Source organism: Ictalurus furcatus, chromosome 11 (genome assembly GCF_023375685.1).
Source record: "Ictalurus furcatus strain D&B chromosome 11, Billie_1.0, whole genome shotgun sequence".
NCBI lineage: Eukaryota > Metazoa > Chordata > Actinopteri > Siluriformes > Ictaluridae > Ictalurus > Ictalurus furcatus.
In genome coordinates, this window is record NC_071265.1 from 26,105,076 (window position 1) to 26,126,476 (window position 21,401).

General features: G+C 40.2%; 1 protein-coding gene across 9 annotated transcripts in view; it reads right to left on the bottom strand.

Moving 5' to 3' along the window:
- The window catches only part of szt2 (SZT2 subunit of KICSTOR complex), a 122,390-nt gene that overhangs the window by 93,309 nt on the left and 7,680 nt on the right, over positions 1-21,401 (bottom strand). For 8 of the 9 annotated variants that reach the window (XM_053635904.1, XM_053635901.1, XM_053635900.1 and 5 more), the window contains exons 5-27: positions 20,886-21,008; positions 20,466-20,613; positions 19,851-19,957; positions 19,464-19,674; positions 15,719-15,889; positions 14,651-14,882; positions 14,111-14,240; positions 13,452-13,597; positions 13,162-13,314; positions 12,711-12,825; positions 12,152-12,357; positions 10,822-11,040; positions 10,566-10,659; positions 9,841-9,929; positions 9,267-9,435; positions 8,700-8,814; positions 8,419-8,538; positions 7,851-8,051; positions 6,535-6,632; positions 5,320-5,458; positions 4,649-4,906; positions 4,173-4,374; positions 1,423-1,470 (exon numbers count right to left, since the gene is read on the bottom strand). In XM_053635904.1, coding sequence (XP_053491879.1) covers positions 1,423-1,470; positions 4,173-4,374; positions 4,649-4,906; positions 5,320-5,458; positions 6,535-6,632; positions 7,851-8,051; positions 8,419-8,538; positions 8,700-8,814; positions 9,267-9,435; positions 9,841-9,929; positions 10,566-10,659; positions 10,822-11,040; positions 12,152-12,357; positions 12,711-12,825; positions 13,162-13,314; positions 13,452-13,597; positions 14,111-14,240; positions 14,651-14,882; positions 15,719-15,889; positions 19,464-19,674; positions 19,851-19,957; positions 20,466-20,613; positions 20,886-21,008 — 3,494 coding nt within the window. The remainder of the gene's footprint in view (positions 1-1,422; positions 1,471-4,172; positions 4,375-4,648; positions 4,907-5,319; positions 5,459-6,534; positions 6,633-7,850; positions 8,052-8,418; positions 8,539-8,699; positions 8,815-9,266; positions 9,436-9,840; positions 9,930-10,565; positions 10,660-10,821; positions 11,041-12,151; positions 12,358-12,710; positions 12,826-13,161; positions 13,315-13,451; positions 13,598-14,110; positions 14,241-14,650; positions 14,883-15,718; positions 15,890-19,463; positions 19,675-19,850; positions 19,958-20,465; positions 20,614-20,885; positions 21,009-21,401) is intronic. The other variant, XM_053635903.1, reaches the window with a different exon arrangement.

Consider the following 21,401-nt stretch of genomic DNA (forward strand, 5'->3'; position numbering starts at 1 on the left):
AACAAATTAAGCGTCTTTAGCCATATTGGGATGAAGCTCATTTCTGAAGGTCACGTCTGGAATCAAATCTGCACATCTCCTTTGTGATAAAACCCAGGAATGTGGAATCTTGGCACTAACCAATGACGTGAACATCTAACAGGTTCCTTTCGCCGTGAACTTCACATTATAACATTATTGGATAATGAGCGCATTCATAGGACACCACACACAATATTGTATCTTGAGTGAATACAAAGTGAGGCTTAATATTATGATTTCTCAATGGGAGAAAAAACCAGCCACACTGCCATTCTGAAACACCTGTAAAGGATGGTGTTATCTCAGCTGCCCATATAAAACTCATTTCATCCAAATAGCACTGTTGTACAGTATATAATATATATATATATATTATTTTTTTTGGAAGCACGCAAGTTAATACAAACGCCACCAAAACAGAAACCAGAAGTTAATCACAAACCCTTTCATTCTTCAGGTGATCTACAGTACAGGGGAAATGCAGCAGTACACATCAGTATGTCCCAATTTGCCTGCTACACACACAGTGGCAAGCAAGCAAGCAGACAGAGAGAAGAGATTGACTTCAGCAGGACAGGAGGTCTGCAGCAGGAGGTGCTAGACTTATAAACTGACCTACAGTCGGGTCACAAATTCTGAGTCCACTGCCAAGTACAAGGCTTATCAAAAGCACATATCTGGTTCGAGTATGACTGGGCTATTACCGGGGTTTATCATTATATTGGCCCAAGTTAAATGCAAACAGGACTGTGCCCAAGGGAGCTGAATGCTCAGCAAAATACAGAGCGTAATTAATTAATCTGTATCTCCTGAGGTAAATGTAACTCGCTTTGAATTTTACTTTTCACTCAGCAGAAATCCATCATTTAAAAATGAGAGGAATCCATTTCTTAACTGTGCGAGAAAATCTCACATGAAAGTGAATCTCTCATACGAATACAATAGCATGTTCCAACACTACTTTATTATTTTATTCATTTTTATCACTATTATAACATTATTGCGAACACATTTATCACCTAAAACAGTAGAACAAACATCTGATACTGACTCAGTATGCTCCTCAATCACTTCCACATCGTCACTGCTGCTTTTATCCAATCATAACACGCATTTGTGTGTTTATACTAATGAAAAATATTGTTTCAGAAATAAACTAAATTTGTGTTTGATAACTGAAAGTGAATTCAGACTTTTAGACATGACTGCATGTGCAAAGTTGGGGTGCTTATTATTACAGTCAGTGTGGGGTTTAAGACCTCATACTCTGTAGGCTGCTGTAGCCACTGTATCAGAGAGAAAGAGAAAGAGAGCGAGGAAAAGCCTTTACATTCCTCAACCCTTCCCATTGTGGGTAATTTTGGCTCAGCAGCAGCAGCTGGAAGCAGTAAGCATTGCTACCTGGACTTCAGCTGCTGATTGACTTCCCAGGACAGTGCATCTTGAGATCTATCCTCATTGAAAGGAAAAAGCAGAGATTAAATGCTATAAACCAATACTATGAAGAAAAGTTCCCTATTTACTCCTCACCTCAAACATTGTCCATCAGTCAAGGCATAGGTGGCATCCAAGCTACGACTTAGATCACTAACAGGTTATGGAAGCTTGTAAGCATTGCTTTAACACCGTTTGTGCCTTCACATTACAGTAAAATCAAGACACTAAACATGGCTTGGCTCATTGACTATATTTGAGATAAAGAGGAAAAATGCTCTTTAAACAAAGAAACAAATACAACATTTCATGGTCACTGAAGCTTGTGTGAGATTTCACAGTATTTTATTGGGCATTTGCCAATTATAAAAGTTCCATGTTGCATTTTTAACCTTCAACACATTTATCACCCTTTAACAAATTTCATAATATTCTATTACTAAACATTTACCGGTACCTGTATATACAAAAATGTAAAGGGGTCGTGAGGGTTTTTTTTGTTTTGCTTTTTTTAGCAATTTTATGTTATCATCTTCCCTGGGGTGTAATTTAAATATTAGTAAAGGGTTTTTTGCACAAAAAAACATGCAAAATGTAGTAATTTATGACCTTTTTCAACCTCTCTCTCTCTCTCTCATATTATATATATATATATATATATATATATATATATATATATATATATATATATATATAGTTAGGTGAAAAAATAAATACACCACATCTAAATTGTTGCCTTTTTTTGACATATTTGGACAAGCAAACATTTGATCATCTTTGAAACAGTGCCTATTAATAAAGTTGATGTACCTGAACAAACCCACAAGGAATATTAGCTTTTTCAATCATTTATTCCATAGAAATATTAATAGATTTGATATTCTTCTGTGGAAAAAGTAAGTACACCCTTGGCCGCAGGAGCAGGTATTGCCCCCTATAGCAGAAAAAACCTCTTGTAGGTGTTTCGTATAATTGTCCACCAGTCATGCTGGAATTTTTCATGCAATATTCTTACAGTTGAGGGTTTTCTTGCATGTACTGCCTGTTTCAAATCCCTCCCACAACCTTTTCAATAGGATTCAAATTCAGGCTTAGACTAATCCATTCCATAACCTTTGATTTCTTGTTTTTGAGCCATTCCTTGGTGGATTTACTAGGGTGTTTGGATCATTTGTTAGGATCATTATTCTGTTGAAAGGTCCACTTTTGGTTCTACTTCACCTTTCGGACAGATGGCCTCACATTATTGATGTGCATTAATATGATGCAAAATTCATAGTTGAATCAATGAATGCAAGCTGTCCGGTCCCTGAGGCAGTGAAGCAACCCCAAGTTGGTATGAGGTGCTTCTCTTGAAAAGCTGTCTTTGGTCTGCACCAAACATGTCTGCTGTTACTGTGGACAAACAACTATCTTTGATTCATCTGTCCAGAGCACATCATTCAAAAAGGCCTGGTCTTTGCCTATATGCTCATCGGCAAACTGTAATCTTGCAAAGGCTATTTCCTGGCATGCCTCCCATGCAGGTCAAATATGTGCAACATCTTTCTGATTGTAGAAGCATGCACTTTGACACCAACACTTGCAAGACTTACTAGCAGATCCTGTGATGAAATTTTGGGGTTCTTGGAGACTTCTTTTTGCATCAGATGTTCTGCTCTTGGGCTGAATTTGCTGAAACGACCAGTCCTGGACAAATTGGCAGTCGTTTGAAATCTGTGACATTTTTAGATTATTTTCCTTACAGTGGAATGTGTATTTCATATCATTTGGAGTGTACAGTGTATTTCAAATAATTTGGAGATATTTTTTAAAATCCCTTGCCAGACTCATGGGCATCCACAACCTTTTTTCGGAGGCCTTTCAGAACTCGTTAGATCTTGGCATGATGACACCACACACCTCAATAGCAAAGAGAACACCAGGCACTAGATGCTGGAGGTTTAAATAAGACAGGTTCCACCTGCACTCCCTAAGATCCTAAGCATCACTGGTATCTTGAACACCTGATTCAAATTTTATGGATTTGAAGGTGTGATAAACGTATGGGGTGTACTTACTTTTTCCATGTGACTGATCTGTTTTTTTGTTCATTTAAACTGTGTAAATTTCTACAAAATGTCAATTTTATGTCATCCGATAGAGTGCTTCACCTTTATTAATAAGCAAAGAGGATCAAATGTTTGTTTGTTTTTTTAAATATATTTGGAAAAGCAATGTACTTATTTTTTCACATGACTCTTCTATACATACATGCATACTTTTATATCAACATATTAACTATAAATGAACTTCTCATTCAGGATTAAACTTCATTGAACATCATGTATCACTTCCAACGTTTGTTACATGTGACCAACCGCTTGCTAGCTTCTCAAACATACATTAAATGTCTATTTAGCTAGAACAAGGAGGGCAAGCTGATGTAGTCTGATGTAGTTCATTATGGAGCCACTGTCGCTGAGAAGTTAAATGGCTGTCTGTTCAATTAAAAAAAAAAAACCTGCTCCCAAATGAAACACCGTGCTGGTGATTATCGTCTAAATTGACACTTGCTCAATCAAATTATAGTCTTAAAAATTTCTCTATCAGTGATTGGTGAAACATCTTTGAGAGAGAATGGTCAAAGTTAAAAAAAACGGGTCAAAGTTAAAGTTACACAAAAGACCTTATGTATGTGTGTGTGTGTGTGTGTGTGTGTGTGTGTGTGTGTGTACCTGAGGAAGACATCTTTGGGCCGGCGGTTGGAGTGCTGTTGGAGCAGTTGGTCTTTGAGCAAGTCCATGCAGCAGTTGTAGATATACACAGGACAGCGGGGACGAGCTGCATCTCCACCACTCTGCTGGGAAAGCTGATGATGGTATTCATGCTTCTGCGGCTCTGAAAACTGCACACTGTCCTTCTCCTCTACGGACGAGACTGAACACACGCCAGTACCGGTGTCAGTGTGAAGGCCCACTCAGGGACAGAGAGAAAGACAGAAGGATGGACAGAAAAAATTCTACATGTGTGTGGAGGGGGGAAGCATTTAGGAAAGATATATGCATGCGTGTGTCTGTGTGTGTGTGTTAGTGTAAACAGAAAAAAACTGAAGTTAATGTGGTTAGCCTTAAATATGGGACTAAACAGACATGTTGTGCTCAGTCAGATACACATGCACACACAGACACGCCTGACGTTGAAGACTGACAACCTGTGGGAGTTTGCTCTGAGCGGTGGTTCTCCTTGTCCTCCAGCTCTCCTGATAGAGCTTCAGCTGCCAACAGGAACGATCCATCACCTGTTTCCACCACAGACTCTGTCTCTGCTAGAGGGCCATTAATTGAGCTGCTGAGGGACCCACACTGTGACTGGCTGTTTTCAAGAGTGAGCGTCTCCTCCTCGTCCTCATCACAAGCACCATTGACTTGGGGTTCGAGTCCCAGACCGAAGGACATCAGGATCTGCACGTCTGAAGCAACGACACAAAATTCCCCACATCCACTACATTTTACAGTTAACCAATTATTTATTTACAAAGATAGAGTGTTAATGATGGTTGTTATTGGTTTTGAAATGGATTCAGCTGGTAACAAACTAACGTTCTCACTCACTCCCTGGTTTGCTACTTCAGTCCCAATTAGTTCCACATCTGAGTGGGAAAATGCCCAGTCCTTTCATAATCTTTCAGAATTTTTTTTTTTTAATTGTGTAGTATATCCATGGCTTTAACTGTTGTGGTGTATGTGTTTCTGAATTTATTTGAATTTCTAAGCTGCCTCTTAGAATTCAGTTTGGTTTGAAATGCTGTAGTTTAGGAGACAGACAATTGTTATGAGGTAATGAGACACACAATGTTGTGCATGTGTTTTTTGGTTTTATTACCGGTGAAGGTGGCTGGGAGGAAGATGAGTAGCACTTGCTGAGCACTGATATATTTAGCATAGCATTTCCACTGAGGAGACAAACTCTCTCTCTCCATCAGCACTGGCTCCTCATCCACCAGATCTGTGTTACTGAAACTCTGCTCACACACACAAACACATAAAAGAACCTCACACATCTATATACATTCACAGATACTTCATTAGACACATTTCTGGTGGCTCTGGTACCATTACTACCATACTAGATCACTGCTCTGCTGAGGAAAACTGTCAACTACCCAAATAATACACTATACGGTAAAAAGTATGTGGACACCTGCCCATCACACCCATATGTGGGTCTTACCTAAACTGTTTCCACAAAGTTAAAAGCACACGCTTGCCTTGAATGTCACTGTATGCTGTAGAAGTGGCGTTTCCTTTCAGTGGAACTAAGCTACCTGAACCTGTTCCAGCATGACAATGTTCCTGTGCACAAAGTGAGATCCATGAAGACATGGCTTGCCAATGGAGTGGAAGAACTTGAGCGGCCCTGACATCAGTACCATGACCTGAACACCCCACTGAACACCGTTGGGATGAATTGGAATGCTGACTGCACCGAAAGCGTTCTCGCCCGACATCAATGCCTGTCCTTTCTAACGTCCTCGTGGCTGACTCCTCACCAACACACTCCAAAATGTAGTGATGCATAGAAGCAAAAGGTGGACGAACAACATGTTAATGCCCATGGTTATGCAAAGGGGTGTTCAACAAGCACATCTGGTTGTCATGGTCGGGTGTCCACATACTTTTGGCTATGTAGTGTATTTGTTATGGGTCAAAGGTGGTCCTATCGTGGTCCTCATACTAATAAAGAGTGCACAGCAACAGATGAGTCAGTAAATATATACCTTCAAAGACCACCATTATGGTAGGTGTAGCAGACAAAATGGCCTACATGGAAGCCTAAATGCACTGATCTGTACAGTTGAATAAAATCTACTCGAAGACAGAATCCAAGCTCAGAGTATAAGAGCTGTGTGACACAGAATGAACTCCATGTAATGAATACAGATATCCATTGGCTAAAACCACTCAGATAAACAGTATGATGTCAGATTGAACCGTCTTGATGAATGGATCGCAACAGAGGATCAGACACCGTGTCAGCATACTGATGGAAGTACTGTAATGAACAAAACACTGCATGATATGAGAGTGTGTGTCTCACCTGCAGAGTACTGGTGGATCCTGTCACCTCTTTACTGCTCCCGACTGTGTGGCTAGACAACACTGTGTCCTGCCTCTCTGTGGGTTTCAGATACTCTTCTATAAACACAAACACACACACAAACATAGTTGTTGTTTTTTTTATTTTGTTTTTTTTTTTAATCTTTGTGTGTTATTTCTTATAACTTGTTTATCGCAGTAGCTAAATAATGCCGATATATTATAGTTAAACTTTTCCCTCAGTAACCAAATGAAAATTTGTATAATTAGAGGGTTTTTGCATTTCGATCATTATGTGGACATTTGTGGACAGCTAAAAACCTGCACATCCATACTAACATGCAATAAAATCTATTCAAAAATGACCATCGGTAAAAGTTGCCTAAGCGGCCAATGCACATATTACTTATGACTACAAGTTAACGAGCAACACCCCAACATCTAAACAATATCAGCGTGCATGCTCAACAGACACGGTTTCATTTATCATTCAGCACTGCCGAGTGTGTTCTTGTTCTACACTGTTGTACAATGTGCACCGTGTGCAGTTGTTGAATTTTGTGTGTTACATCATGATCCTGAAACCTCAAAAGCTCATCCCACAATAGATTTGGGAACACTACTGTCAAACACAGCTACTCAAAACAGCTTCAAATAAGAGGGGGGAAGAAACCTGGTGTGTCTGAGATAATATTTATAGCCAATATTTATAATCTCTGCCTGAAAAACATCTTGTATTTTGACGTGCGGTTACTACATGATCACTGATCAAGAATCCTGCAGATGTCCTCTGCTCAATCAGGGCATTCGGATTATGGCAGAAACAGAGTTATTACATTGTGGACAAACTCACAAGGACAATGAGGGACAACCGCCCCAGTTTTCCATGTAAGGTCCAAACGACAACTAATTTACTGGAGCCATATGCGTTTGACTCAACACTGTACTGCATCATAGTAAACTGGAATAAAATCAAGGAAATCTGTGTTTGTTGGTTGTTACAAAGTCATACCCTGTAACAGGAAGTACCGTGGTGATCTGTGCCTGGCTGTGTGACTGCGGAATAAAACTACTGGACTTACATATACAGTATTTACCAGTTCACTTCTTTTGATCACTTTTGATCACGTCTCTGTGTCACAGTAATCCAGAAGCACTACAACATTTTATAAAAATAAAGAGAGCAATCTAACTCACAAACTTTTCATTATAAGTACACGATTACTCATATGTATGCGACACGTGGCGTGTTGGTGTGCGTTGCGTGTCGTACGTTTGGCAAACAGGAATCCGACTTCGTCTAGACGGTTTAATTACCTTTAATTACAGGTAGCGAGAACGGGGCCGCATGGCCGTCCCTCTCCCGCTCTAGAATGTGATTCATGAAAGTCACGTGATCTCCATCAGCCAGTGTTATCTCACGGTCACTCAGGTCATTCTGTAGAGAGCTGTGGAAAAGGCTGAGCAGCAGATCATTGGGGAGAGAGGGGGCATTCTGCAGCGTGTCTTCGTTCTCTGCTATAGAGGACCGTAGAGAGAAGAGAAGTGTGTGTGAAACAACAACACAGCAACTTAATAAACAATCACAGTCTGATTTTTTTTTTTTTTTTATCTCAGATTTGGAATATTCTGTGGAATGCATTATTAAATACATTATTTTGAATAATGGGAAAGAATATGGCACGACCATGAATAAGAGAGTCCATCCACCAAAGCTCAGTGACCAGTTAAGGAGGGCACTGGTCAGAGGAATCCACCAAGAGGCCAAGGGTAAACCTCAATGTGATGCTACCACCACCATCACTGTGAAGATGGTATTATGCAAAGCACTGTATACAGTAAGTGTTTAAAGGAGTGTATGTAAAGATGGACACAGTAGCAGTACCTTTGCTGAAAGTATAGAAGAAAAGCTCTATCTGCTGACACCTGGGCAGCAGCTTCATCAGGTCAAACTGAAAAGGCACCATATGTATGCTGTCAGCTGGAGCAGCACCTGGGGTCTCACCTGCGGTCACAAATGCAGAAACACAGGCACATTTATTGTTGTTTTTTTAATATATATATTTGCAAAGTAATAGAGAACAGGTATGGGGGAAAAAATGCACAAATTTATTCAAAATAAATAAAAATTAAACAAAAAAGGAAAGAAATGGACACTTTTCTGACCTGTTGCATCTTTGCTGCTGCTAAGAGGCTGTGGCTGATCTTTGTTTTTACACAGCTGTATGAGGTACTCAAACGTCAATAAGGTGGACATGGACAACTGATCACGAGGAAAAATCTACAGAAAAATATGACATTCTGCACTGTAAGTCATGACATACACGATTATTCTTTCCCAGAATATGGTCATTTGCCAATTCCCAAGCTCTAGCCAGATGTTCTCGATCACAAGACAGCTACCGAGCAGAACGCATGAGGACTGGCGCATGGCACATCCTCTGAGATTCGTGAAGCCTGCCAACCACATCATTTCAAACTGCTGCTCATGCGACAACACAGGGCAGCTTAACACGCTCGGAGGAAAGTGAAAACTACCCTCTTCTGCACATATGAACTCACTGACAGCCACGCTCTGATTAACAGGGGAGACTGTAATGCCATCCCTGCTACTCAAAGAGAGTAGCCAAGATTCATTGTAAAGTGGCAGTTTATTTAAATAAACCCTCTCATCAGAGTTGTTCAGATCACACAGATTATTTTTGAATGCTCTGTTTGTTAGAAGATACTGACAGCCTGAGGGATGTCTTGGTAGCTGAGGTCGTGGAAGTGTCGCTGATGCTCCAAGTGGCTCAAAACACTCCCACTCTGAGGCTCCACCCAGCACTCCGTCACCAGGTTCAGCTCCGTCTCAACGTCTATGGCCTCCACCTCTGTGTCATTGTCATCGTCTGTTGAAAAACTGGGAAGACAAGAGCGAAAAATTCACTGGTTTGGATAAGAACCAAAGTCAGTGATAAAGGAGTCAAACTAACAAAACCAGTATAAACATGCAGGTCAGAAAACAGCCAAGCAAAGTGTAGTGATTAAATCCTGCTCGACTCTGCAGTTTAAGGTCCGGGTTAATAAGCAGAGAACAAACAGTTCAGTTTAGCTTTAATTTCCAGCACTCTAATTTTACAGTTATCCATTCAGAAATAATCAGTTCAGTTCAAAGTACAATCAGACTTCATGTAATCTAAAAGAAATAACTATATTTAAAATAAGCAAATAAAAACGACACAATAAAATAAACACTGCACGTGCAAGAGAGAACAAAATAAAATAGAATAAATAAATAAAAATACCCTGATGTGAATGTTCTTACCTGTCCTTAGTGGAGGTAGAGTGAGGAGGAAACAGGACGTACTGGACGATGCACGTGTGAGTCTGTGTATCCTGCACTGCTGGAGTTCCCTACAGACACATTTACACAAGAGACCAGATTAATAAACACTCCACACACAGGAATAAAGCATCGGCTGCTAACCAGTGAGTAGGCACCCGAGAAAATTAGTTGTGTAATAATAAGTTGTGAATATAATAATACTTGAAATCGGTTAATTTTAAGGCTGTATGCAAAAAAAACGACCGTTTTGACAAATGACAACAAACCTAGTCCATCTTGTTACTAATTTGTATGTCTCAAAAACCATTGAAATTTGCTTTAAACAGGAAAGAAGCGACTAAAGAAAAACTATTTTGGACATTTACATTTTGGAATTGATCCAAACAGGGTCACCAACTCATCTGCTGGTTACAGTGATAAATCTACATAAATCCGACAAACATTCCACCACTCGTTCTTGAGATATTGAGCTGATGAGAATCTCGCTGGGGCATGTGGGCTGACTCACAGACAAACCAACTGATGGATGGACACAGGGATGGATGCATGAAGAACTCAAACAAATTCTTTCTTTGCAAACTACCACTTGCCCCTGGTGGTTGAAATTGGTATAACGTTCTAATTGTTACACTTCAGTAAACCCCAACCATGAGAGGAAAATTTGCATCTGTTTTTGTTATGTTTTTGTGTGACTTGAGTACAACCTTTGGTCTTTTGACAGCCATGGGCAGCTCTATCACCATGTTGACGATTCCCTCACCACTGGCAGCAAAGTGGAAGCCCTCAGACAGACGGATCCTGCAGAGAAAGCAGCGCACACACGCACACGCACACGCAAACAGCATGCATTAGTCCACAACACCAATCAATCCAGTGAATATTTACATACAGGAGAAAAGAGCTGAGACAATAAACATGTAAAATGTGTATAAGAGGGTAAAGAAAGTGTAGAGGACTCACTCAGCAAGTGTGGAAAGGATGTGTGCAACAGCATGCAGTGAAACCACACCCCCTGGGCCACTCTGCACTGTCCACACCCAGCGCTGCTGTAGGAAATACCGTGAGAGAAACGCCATCGTGGAGGAGGCGCTGCGGCTCGTGGCCACACTGAGCGGCTGACCCAGTGCCTCCAGGTTCAACATGAAGGGCGTGCGGAAGTCCGTAGGAAGCTTCTCATACCTAAAACACAAGAGCAAAAGAGAGTTTAAAGCAAGTAATTGACTGCGTTCTTTGTTAAAGAGATAAAAGTGGGCAGATGGTGAACTTGTGCCCGCTGTAGTCTCAGATTCCTGTTCTTGGATGACAAGAGTGTAACCGAGTGTGGTCTTCTGCTGTTGTAGCCCATCTACCTCACGGTTCTATGTGTTGTGAATGCTTTTCTGCTCACCATGGTTGTAAAGAGTGATTATTTGCGTTACTATAGTCTTCCTGTCCACTCAAACCAGTCCGGCCATTATCTACTGCCTTCCCTAATCAACATGGCTTTCCGCAATCTGTTGCTCACTGGATGGGTTTTTTTTTGGGTTTTTTTGGCTCATCACACCATTCTGTGTAAATTCTATAGACTGTTATGAGTGAAAGTGCCATGAGATCAGCAGTGTCTATAAATACTCAGACCAGCCGGTCTAGCACAACACACACGGCACGCAAATTTAACTCACTGAAATCTCTTTTTTTTCCCCCATTTTGATGTTTGAGATGAACATTAACTGAAACTGCATCTGAATGATTTTATGCACTGCACTTCTGCCACATGAATGGCCGACTGGATGACTGCATGAATGAGCAAGGGTACAGGTGCTCCTAATAAAGTGGGAGAATGTATAGTGCTGTGAAAATATCTTAGGCAGCCTAAATGTTTGCTAGAATTTTTAAATATTAAAATCTAACATTTTAGAATTCATTTTACAAAACAAAAAATGCTTGTGTGTGATACTGAAGAAATAAATATTATAAGCAATAGACCTGAATAAAAAAACCATCATAGAGGCTGTTTGAGACTTGCAGAGACAGAAGCAAGTAAGAGCAAAGATACCATGATGCCTAAAACCAGCCGATTTTCTCATAAAACTGCACCACAGTGAGCCTGAGAATAGATGCGGTTTTACAGGTAGATTTGATCGCAGCAAATATTGATTCAGTTTAGTTTTGACTGCTAGTCATAGTAAATTTTGGTACTGAGAAACCCTCTATTTCATCATCTTTGAAAGCTTTGCACAGAACTACACAAATGGTATTACTGAGCCAAACAGTGTCTTCTGAGTGACTGTGTGATGGGTCTACTGCTGACCTGATCAGTAGTTTTTCCAGAGGTTTGTTGAAGATGACCACACATGGCCGGTCCGATAGAGCAGGCTTTGGTGCTGGGAGAGGTGGGGACTTGGAAGGAGACGCATTACCCAGATTCTTACGTTTGGTTTTTGGTGTTGCCTCTTTATTTTGCACTCGATGGGGGAAACGAAGTCTGAGAATCTGCTCTCGCAGCTCATCCACAATCTGCCAGCAGAATAATACAGATTTAACAGAGAACATGACCGTCTCTCCCAAAGCACATACTTTGCATACATGTGTGCAATTTTCTTATTAAAATCGTTTAAAAATGGCTTCTAGTTCCTATGGCCTTAAGCTCAAAAATGTTTCAGAGAGAAAATGGTAAAAGCAAACTCTTTTGTAGGGCTTCCAAGCCAAAAGAAATTAGAAGCTGATAAACTTGGACGTTTGCTTAAACCATTGTAAAGCTTTCAGAGAGATAAACATCTGAGCACAAAATGATAAAAGGTCTGATGTCAGACACTGTGTGGCTTCTGTACGGCTTTAATTGTGACTTTAGCATGTGTGCCTTAATGTACCTTGTTCCTGGTGTGGGCAGGGGTTCCTATGGGAAAGCCTAAACGTAGCACCATGCATGGAGCTTTGGAGATGAGACGCACCAGGTAGAAGGAGATCGGCAGGTGGGCAGCAATGCTGTTAGGTAAAAAAAAAAGTGTCATATATATATATAAAATATATGTGTGTGTGTATATATATCTCAATTAAAGGTCCACATCAGGCTTAGTCATTAAATAGATACCAGAATTAATAATTAGGAGTGTACATTATGTTCAGATGAATTTCTTAAGTAGACAAAAAATAGACAAAAAACATTTAAATAAGGTATTTTTGGAATAATGAGGATAACCCAAGTGCAATGTTTTGATCAATAATAAATCGAAAACAACTCAGAACTCTATTACATGGATATAACTATTTCTAATTAAAAGCTGATAATTATCTTGCTGTGGTGTTGATGATTGGTTGCACCTGTAGATGAGTTTGACATAGGAGTAGCCCTCCACCAGGACGAAGCTGCTCCAGTCCCTCAGCAGTGATGTGAGAGCTGAGTGGGCTATTCTGCACTGGATGGTGCTGAACCTGCCGTTATTTCCTGCGCTGTGGACGTGTTTTGGAACGGGACTGTAGGAGAAACGCAGGGCAAATATAGTGTTAATGTTCGGCTCAGTTCAGTTCAGTCGTTTTTAGGCTGCTATTACAGCCTGGGACAATGAGACACAACATATGGAAAGAAAAAAAAAAAAAAAAAGGTAACTCACACATCGTGTTCCAGGATGATGGCGATACGGTGCATGTGTAACCAGCGCTGCCAGAAGTTGGCATCCATGGACAAGATGGGCTTCCAGTAGGAGGCAAACTGTGAATGGCTGGAGTCTTTTGAGCCACTGTGCTGTAAGGAGAGGACCTGAAAGAGAGTGGGCTTGTATTATGAACAGGGATACCTGCAGGGACACCACACTAATCACTTAAGGTAACCTTTAAACTAACTTCTACATCATATACAGCTTTAACCCAGCATAGGATTTTTTACAGAACAAATTTTTTTATTATTATTATTATTATATTTTTCATACTAATGTTCTAAATTCAGTAAAAGTTACCCACCATGGATCCTTTATACCGTGTAACCCAGATAACTATGTCTTTAAAGTTAAAATGTTGTTTATATATCTTCTAACTTCATGCATGTCTACATGTAGAACAGGAACATCAACACAGTCTTATCCTATGTGTAATAGTTGTGAGTCATAGTGAACGGACTCGTGTTTGACTCAAGGATGTTTCTCCGATCATCTGAGGTTCTTTATTAGGCCTATTTAATCGTGACCTCACATGACCTCGCATGTTGGGACAAAAAAGACAAGACACGGTGATAGGTGGATGATAAGTGGTGCATCAGAGAGATTACTGCTCTTACTGGTGTGGTGGATCCAGGTGGGATGTAGAAGAGAGGCACGCCATTTTTAGTGCTTTCAGGAATCGTGTAGTGTTCTGGGATGGAGTTAAAGGACTGCAGATGAACCAGCATTTGGTCTGTCTGGTTAATGCTGCAAGGAAAAACAGACACTGAAGGTCATAAAAGAAATACACAGTATGTTATTGTCCAAAACTAAGTCCAATCCCAAGAATACATTTATGACAAAGCAATACTTATGTTGAACTGTTTTTCTGTGCTTCTGTTTATAATACAAGTCCAATAAAAAGCATGTTTTATTCAGATACATTTCAGTTTCTTTTGAGGATTTCTACAGCTAATGGCTCTCTGTCTCAGTTTTAAACACAAAAGGCATGACCAGAATAACAATTTGGAGTCGTGTTTGATAACTGAATAAAACTCAGATTCGACTGTATCCAGAAATGTTTCTTTCATAAAACACCACCACAACCCCACAATCAGTCAGGCAGCATTTCAGGATGAGCTTTTGTATCTGTGTGTTCTGGCAGGTGTGTGTATTACCCATGCAGCGTGTTCCAGAAGCGGCGAATGACAGCGGTGCGGTACGGGCTGGTGATGGGTTTGCGTAGCGTACAGCTGAGGTCATGCAGGATGTCATAGCTGCCTTCCATAGTCACCTCCATCCACGTGCTGCGCTCGGCAGGGAGGAGCGGCCACGATGCCACGGCCACGTACTCGACGCGCATGTTGTGCTTCCATAGCAACACCAACTTTACCTCCAACTGTGTGCCTCCTAAAGAGAGAGAGAGAGTGTGTGAGGCAGACAGAGTGAGCAGGTCATACCAGCAACCCTACCTATGAACCCACGTATTCTGCTGATCTCACGGATTTGTTTTTTTTTTTTTTCTTAACAGTAATACCTTACTCATGTCTCACTGGATTATTATTGCTGTTACAGTATTCACGTTACTTCTTAGTGTTAGTACACCTTTCCTTTCATCTGTATAATTTCTATTTATGAATATGTTCAGCTTTGGATGTTGTAGAGGTGTAGCAAAACACCAAATTCAAATCTGATACTATTTTGATATGGTAATGTCTCGATACGGCAAAAATAAACATTGCCTGAATATGTGCCTTAGTTTTCCATTTTCACTTTGTTAAAAGATTCGACATTACAAAAGTGCAGTAATTGAAACTTTCAGTCCATTCAGACTCTTTGTTTATTATGAAACAAAAGCTGTGCATTAGAATGGAATAAAATAAAACATAGCTAATTAAAACACAGGCTCGGGGTTGCCAGATCTCAGCAAAAACTACACAAAATGACCTGAAACTATCCGGATTTGGTGAACCGGTTGTGACTCTCTTTTTCAGAGGAGCAGTGTGATTAACTTTAACTGTATATTACAACTGACACAAAATAAGTACTCTTTTATTATAAACAGCCTACTTTATTTTGAAGTATGTTAAATGTATTGCTTGAATCAAGAGCCTTGTACTCAATGCTACGATATGCTGTATCGTTACACCGCTAATATTTTGTACTAAATACAACATGAAAGCCATACCGAAATGAGAGAAACAATCATTAAAAGACAGAGAGCGAGAGAGAGAGTGTGTATTCACCCTTAGTGAAGCTGATGTCACGGATGGTGTAGCCCTCCCTCAGCCTGACTGATAACACACTGATCAGATCTGCATGCACCTCCTTCTCTGTGTGCTTCTTCCTCCGCAGCCCCAAAGCTGGATTCCCGCTCACCGATACTAGGTGTTCGTTAAATAGCCTGTGCTGGGAGACTACACACACGTGATTTTTTTTTTAAATCACAACTTTCTCACATTTGAACACCTGAACACTAACCAATTCATGTTCATCACATCAGCGTGCAGAGTGAACACACACACTTCTATATTTGAAGCTCAGGTGGTTCAAATTAGAGGGGAAAAAAGTGGAAGGACACTTTTTATTTTCTTGTGAGTGGGAGCCAGGTATGAAGCTCAGGGGACAAAGAAAGGTCATGTTCATTAACCTGGTGCTCATTTACTACTTTCCTTCATTCATCATCAGTAACTGTATCCTGGAAAGGCTCACAGTGGTGTAAATTACTAAAAAAAAAAATTATTATTATAAGGAGCAGGCAGTAATGGGAATTCACACACATACACACACACACACACAGTCTCTCACACACACTCACATGCCATATGATTTATCAAGTCTCTTCAAACTTTAATTAACTGACAAAAGTACAAAGAAAGGATAATATTTTCACTGACCAACTTAATTGTATTTTGTAAATATAAACAAATTCAGAATCTGATGACTGCAACACACTCAAAAAAAAGTTGGGACAGAGGCATGTTTACCACCGTGTTACGTCACCCTTCTTTTTAACAACACTTATTAAGCGTTTGGGCGCTGAAGACACCAGTTGGTTAAGTTTAGCAAGCTGAATTTTCATCCATTCATCCATTATGCATTTCTTCAGCTGTGCAACTGTACGGGGCCTTCGTTGCCTTATTTTGCGCTTCATAATGTGCCGCACATTCTCAATCCGAGACAGGTCAGGACTGTAGGCAGGCCATGAGCTTGTAATCCGGGCAGAATGTGGTTTGGCGTTGTCCTGCTCTGGATGGCAGCACTTGTTGCTCCAAAAGGTGTACATATCTTTCTGCATTAATGGTGCTCTCACAGATGTGCAAGTTACCCATGCCATGGGCACCGACACACCACCATAACATTACAGACGCTGGCTTTTGGACCTGACGCTGATAACAGCTTGGTTGGTCCTTTTCCTCTTTGGCCCGGAGAACACGACGGCTGTTTTGTTCAAAAACTATTAGAAATAACTCGTCATACCGCAAAACACGATTCCACTGTACTACTGTCCATCTCAGATGAGACCAAACTTGGCAGCGCTTCTGGACAGTGTTGATGTACGGCTTCTGCTTTGTATAGTAAAGCCCTAACCTGCATCCGTGGATGCAGCGGCGAATGGTGTTGAATGACAAAGGTTTACCAAATTATTCCCGAGCCCACGTCAGGATATCCATTACAGACTCATGACGGTTTTAAGACAGTGACGTGAGGGATCGGAGATCACGCGGATTCAGAAGTGGTTTTCGGCCTTGCCCTTTACGCACCGAGATTTGTAATATTAATAATAATAATAATAATGGCGCACTTATATAGCGCTTTTATCCAAAGCACTTTACACGGCGTCTCATTCAACCATTCACACACACACACACTCACACACCAATGGTAGCAGAGCTGCCACGCAAGGCGCTAACTTGCCATCGGGAGCAACTTGGGGTTCAGTGTCTTCGGCATGTGGAGTCATGCGGGCCGGGAATCGAACTGCCAACCTTACGATTAGTGGACAACCCGCTCTACCACCTGAGCCACAGCCGCCCCCATTTGATTGTATTCCTTGTATCTTTTAATTATATTGTGCACTGTACGAGGTGAAATGCCCAAATTCCTACCAATTTGTCTTTGGGGAATGTTGTTCTCAAAGTGTTGGATTATTCGCTGATGCATCTGTTGGCAGATTGGCGAGCCTCGGCCCATCCTTGCTCTTGAAGGATTAGGTCGTTTTTGGAGGCTCCTTATATACTATGATTAGACGATCGCCTCACCTGTTTCACATCAACGTCTTACTTCAACTCGTCACGTCGCTATCAGTCCTAAATTGCCCCGTCCCAACTTTTTTGTAACGTGTTACATGCATCAATTTCAAAATAAACGTTTACCTTCAAAAAACTATGCAGTTGTTTAGGTAAAACATCAAATACCTAGTTTTCATATGTTTTTTGTTTAAATACAAGTCATATTTACAAATAACTCCTCTTTGTTTTTATTAGTATTTTCCATACTGTCCCAACTTTTTAGAATTGGGGCTGTAATGAATAGTAGAGCTAGAAATGGAATGATACAGAGATTGCAAGTGTTTATCATAATCATTGTTTCATACAGCCATGTGAACAAATAAGTACACCCCATGAAAAATACTGTTTTTTTTTTTTTTTTACATATTTGGACAAGCAAACATTTGATCATCTTTGAAACAGTGCGTATTAATAAAGTTGATGTACATGAACAAAACCACAAGGAATATTAGCTTTTTCAATCCTTTATTCAAAAGTTATATCAATAGATGTGATATTATTCTGTGTAAAAAGTAAGTACTAGCCTCAGAACCCTAGTACTGTCCCCTTTCGCAGAAACAATTCTTGTAAGCATTTTACATAATTGTCCACCAGTCTCTGACGTCTGCTTACTGGAAGTTTTTGACCACTCTTCCATACTTTTAGTTGCACTATATTTGAGGGTTTTCTTGCATGTACTGTCCGTTTCAAATCCCCCACAACATTTCATTGATCCAAATCTGGTCTTTGCCTATATGCTCACTGGCAAATTGTATTCTTGCTCTAATGTTATTTTTAGACAGCAAAGGCTTTTTCCTGGCACGTCTCCCATGCAGGTCAAATTTGTGCAAACTCTTTCTGAGTATAGACACCAATTTGACACCAATAGTAGCAAGACTTACTATCAGATCTAGGGGTGTACTTACTTTTTCCATGTAACTGATCTGTTTTTTTTTTGTTGTTAATTTAAATCGTGAAAATTTTGTGTGTCATTTGATACACTCTATCACCTTTAATAATAGCCAATGTCCATGGGGTGTACTTATTTTTTTCACATGACTGTATCTGACCTGTTAACATATTTGAAAGTAAAAGTAACCGCAGGATAGATAAAAACACAGTCTCACTTCCTGCTGTGTAGTTTCACACAAGGAAAGCAGATGTTAAAAGAGCTCATATCTCAAGCTGTGAAAAACAGAATGGTAGCACTTCTCCAAAATGGCCAAATTTCTTCAGCAGCAGCATCTTTACAAAGAGTGACAGACACAAGCGCTTGAATTTGTATTATGGGAATTGTGTTGTACCTTCAACTAAAACATTCACTATAATAGATATTGGAAAAACCAATAAGGGTAGGGGTAGATATTCTGTTTTCACAAAACTGGCATATTACAAGGGTGAATGAACTGGAAGAATAATCTAGAGGAATCCAGAGACTCTTTAAGAGTTGGACCGCTCACACTGAATGAATCGGAAATCGTGTAGAAAATTTATAAATTTGTTATGACACCTATTTGCAATAAACAACGCAAAAAAAGAAAAGAAAAGATTTTCGTTTGACCCATCCACATATTATATTATATTATCATTTGAATCATCTAAAGTATTATTTCACCTTCAAACCTCCTTTAAAGTAGGAAAGAACACAAATCCAGTCCGTGTTAAATATCCTATTCAAACCCTGCAATTTCATGTCGTCAGCAGGCTGTGTGGTACTTACAGCAGTAGTAGTCGGGGTTGATGGACTCATTCGTGCGGAGAAAAGAGTAGGTAAGGAAGGAGCGATGGTAAGAGTTCATCTCTTGTTCCACCTGTACTGGGTCAGGACACAAGGCCAGGTAGGATCCAAAAGTTGCCATAGAGATGAATTTCATCAGCTCCACGTTTGGAACATAGCCGAAGCTGCAGTCATAGGAGTAAGCTCCGCCCACCTGACAGACAACCAAGTAAAATGATGAATAATAGAACCAAAAAGACAATAATCTACAGTGATAATGCACTGTTGTAAAAATAATAATAATAAAAGGTGCAACAACAACTGTTAATTATTATTATTAGTAGTAGTAGTACAAGTAGAAGTAACAGTAGTATTCACTTTGTGACTAACCTGAACAAAAGAGCAGGCAACGGTTCCACTCCTCAGCTGGTTCAGCAGAGTCTCACACACAGTCACGTCTGGTACACTCATCACTCCATCCGTGATTATTATTATACCTGCAGACAAACGAACTATTGTTTTAACAGAAGCTTCCGCTTTAGGTCAGATCCCTCCTCTTTAATGGATGCTTAATCAAGAAGGTAGCTTCATTAGCATTCAGGTAAATAGATAAATGGCACACATGCCATCAAGTACCTAAGCACATTAAGAATATTTTCATATTCTCATTAACTAGAGTGTCCCGGTGACATTCGTTCATAATATATTGTAGACTTGTAGATGTACCCATTGGGCATTATGTCAGGGAGAGCTGATAATTCTACAATTGTACTTATACATCTGTTGCACATTGTGTCAGCTCTGCTCTACTCTGTCAATCATCAGAAAGAGACCACCATAGGATAACCATTGACCACATATTTTCTGGATGGTGGACCATTTTCCATTCATGGTAGGGTGTGTTGCTGGGGTTTTTTTTAAACAGGGTCAGAGTGAAAACTGTCTGCCAACCGAATATTGCGTGAGCTTTATTAGTCAAGGTGGTGCGGTGTGGTGTTCTCTGACCTGCGCTCGAGTTTGAAGGCAGGAGCTGAAGCGCCAGGATGCCCTGACGCACCATACTGACCAGCCCCATATCCGCGGTCACCATGGAAACGCTCTGCTTCCACCGTGTCAGGTCTTCTGTTGTTTCAGAAGGAATGGAGCCATTACACTGAAAAACACAGAGACAATTCCAGTGTTATGGATGTCACGCTTGAAATTAGCTTTATCATAACAGCAGTGATTGGACTGAAGCTGTAAATGAAGTGAATTACAAGGTTACAGCATTATTGATTTCTTTGCTATTGATCTTGCAATTGTTTACTTACAAAGGCAGTACAAACATTATGGAAAATAAAAATGCCTGTACATTAAGGGGAGCACTAACTACTCAGAAGCATTTAAGACCAAACAGATCAAACTTCTTAAAGTGATTTCTCTTGCCTGCTTATGCTGCTGCTGTAAAACCTCGGCGATGTTATTCTCCACAGCGCGGAGCTGCTGGTAGATCTGATGCAGGAACTGGTCCAGATCTGTGCAATCCAGTTGGCATCCCTGCACTAACACCTGCAAAGCAGAGCCAAGATATGCACTACGCAGTACTGAAAACCACAGAAAATAGCAGCTTTGGCTGTTCGCAGGTATGCGTTTTATTCAGTTTTCCAACTGTAAGTTGGTTAAGATAAAAGAAGTAGATGTTATTTGTGCAATTTCTCAAAAATGAATGGTGTACTAATCAGAGAAACAATATCAAACATTTTTTTCTTATTTTTTTTTTAGTATTTTAAAGGTGTCTTAGGTAAGATTTTTTAAGTCTCTAGCAGTTAGGTGGATTCATCATATGCAAGATTCCCGCCCATGTTCACGAAGCTCTGCCCACCGAACAGTGGCTATAAAATGACTTACAGGAGGCGAATCCAAACACAAACATGCATCCTTGACTGAATGCCAGTTTTCCAA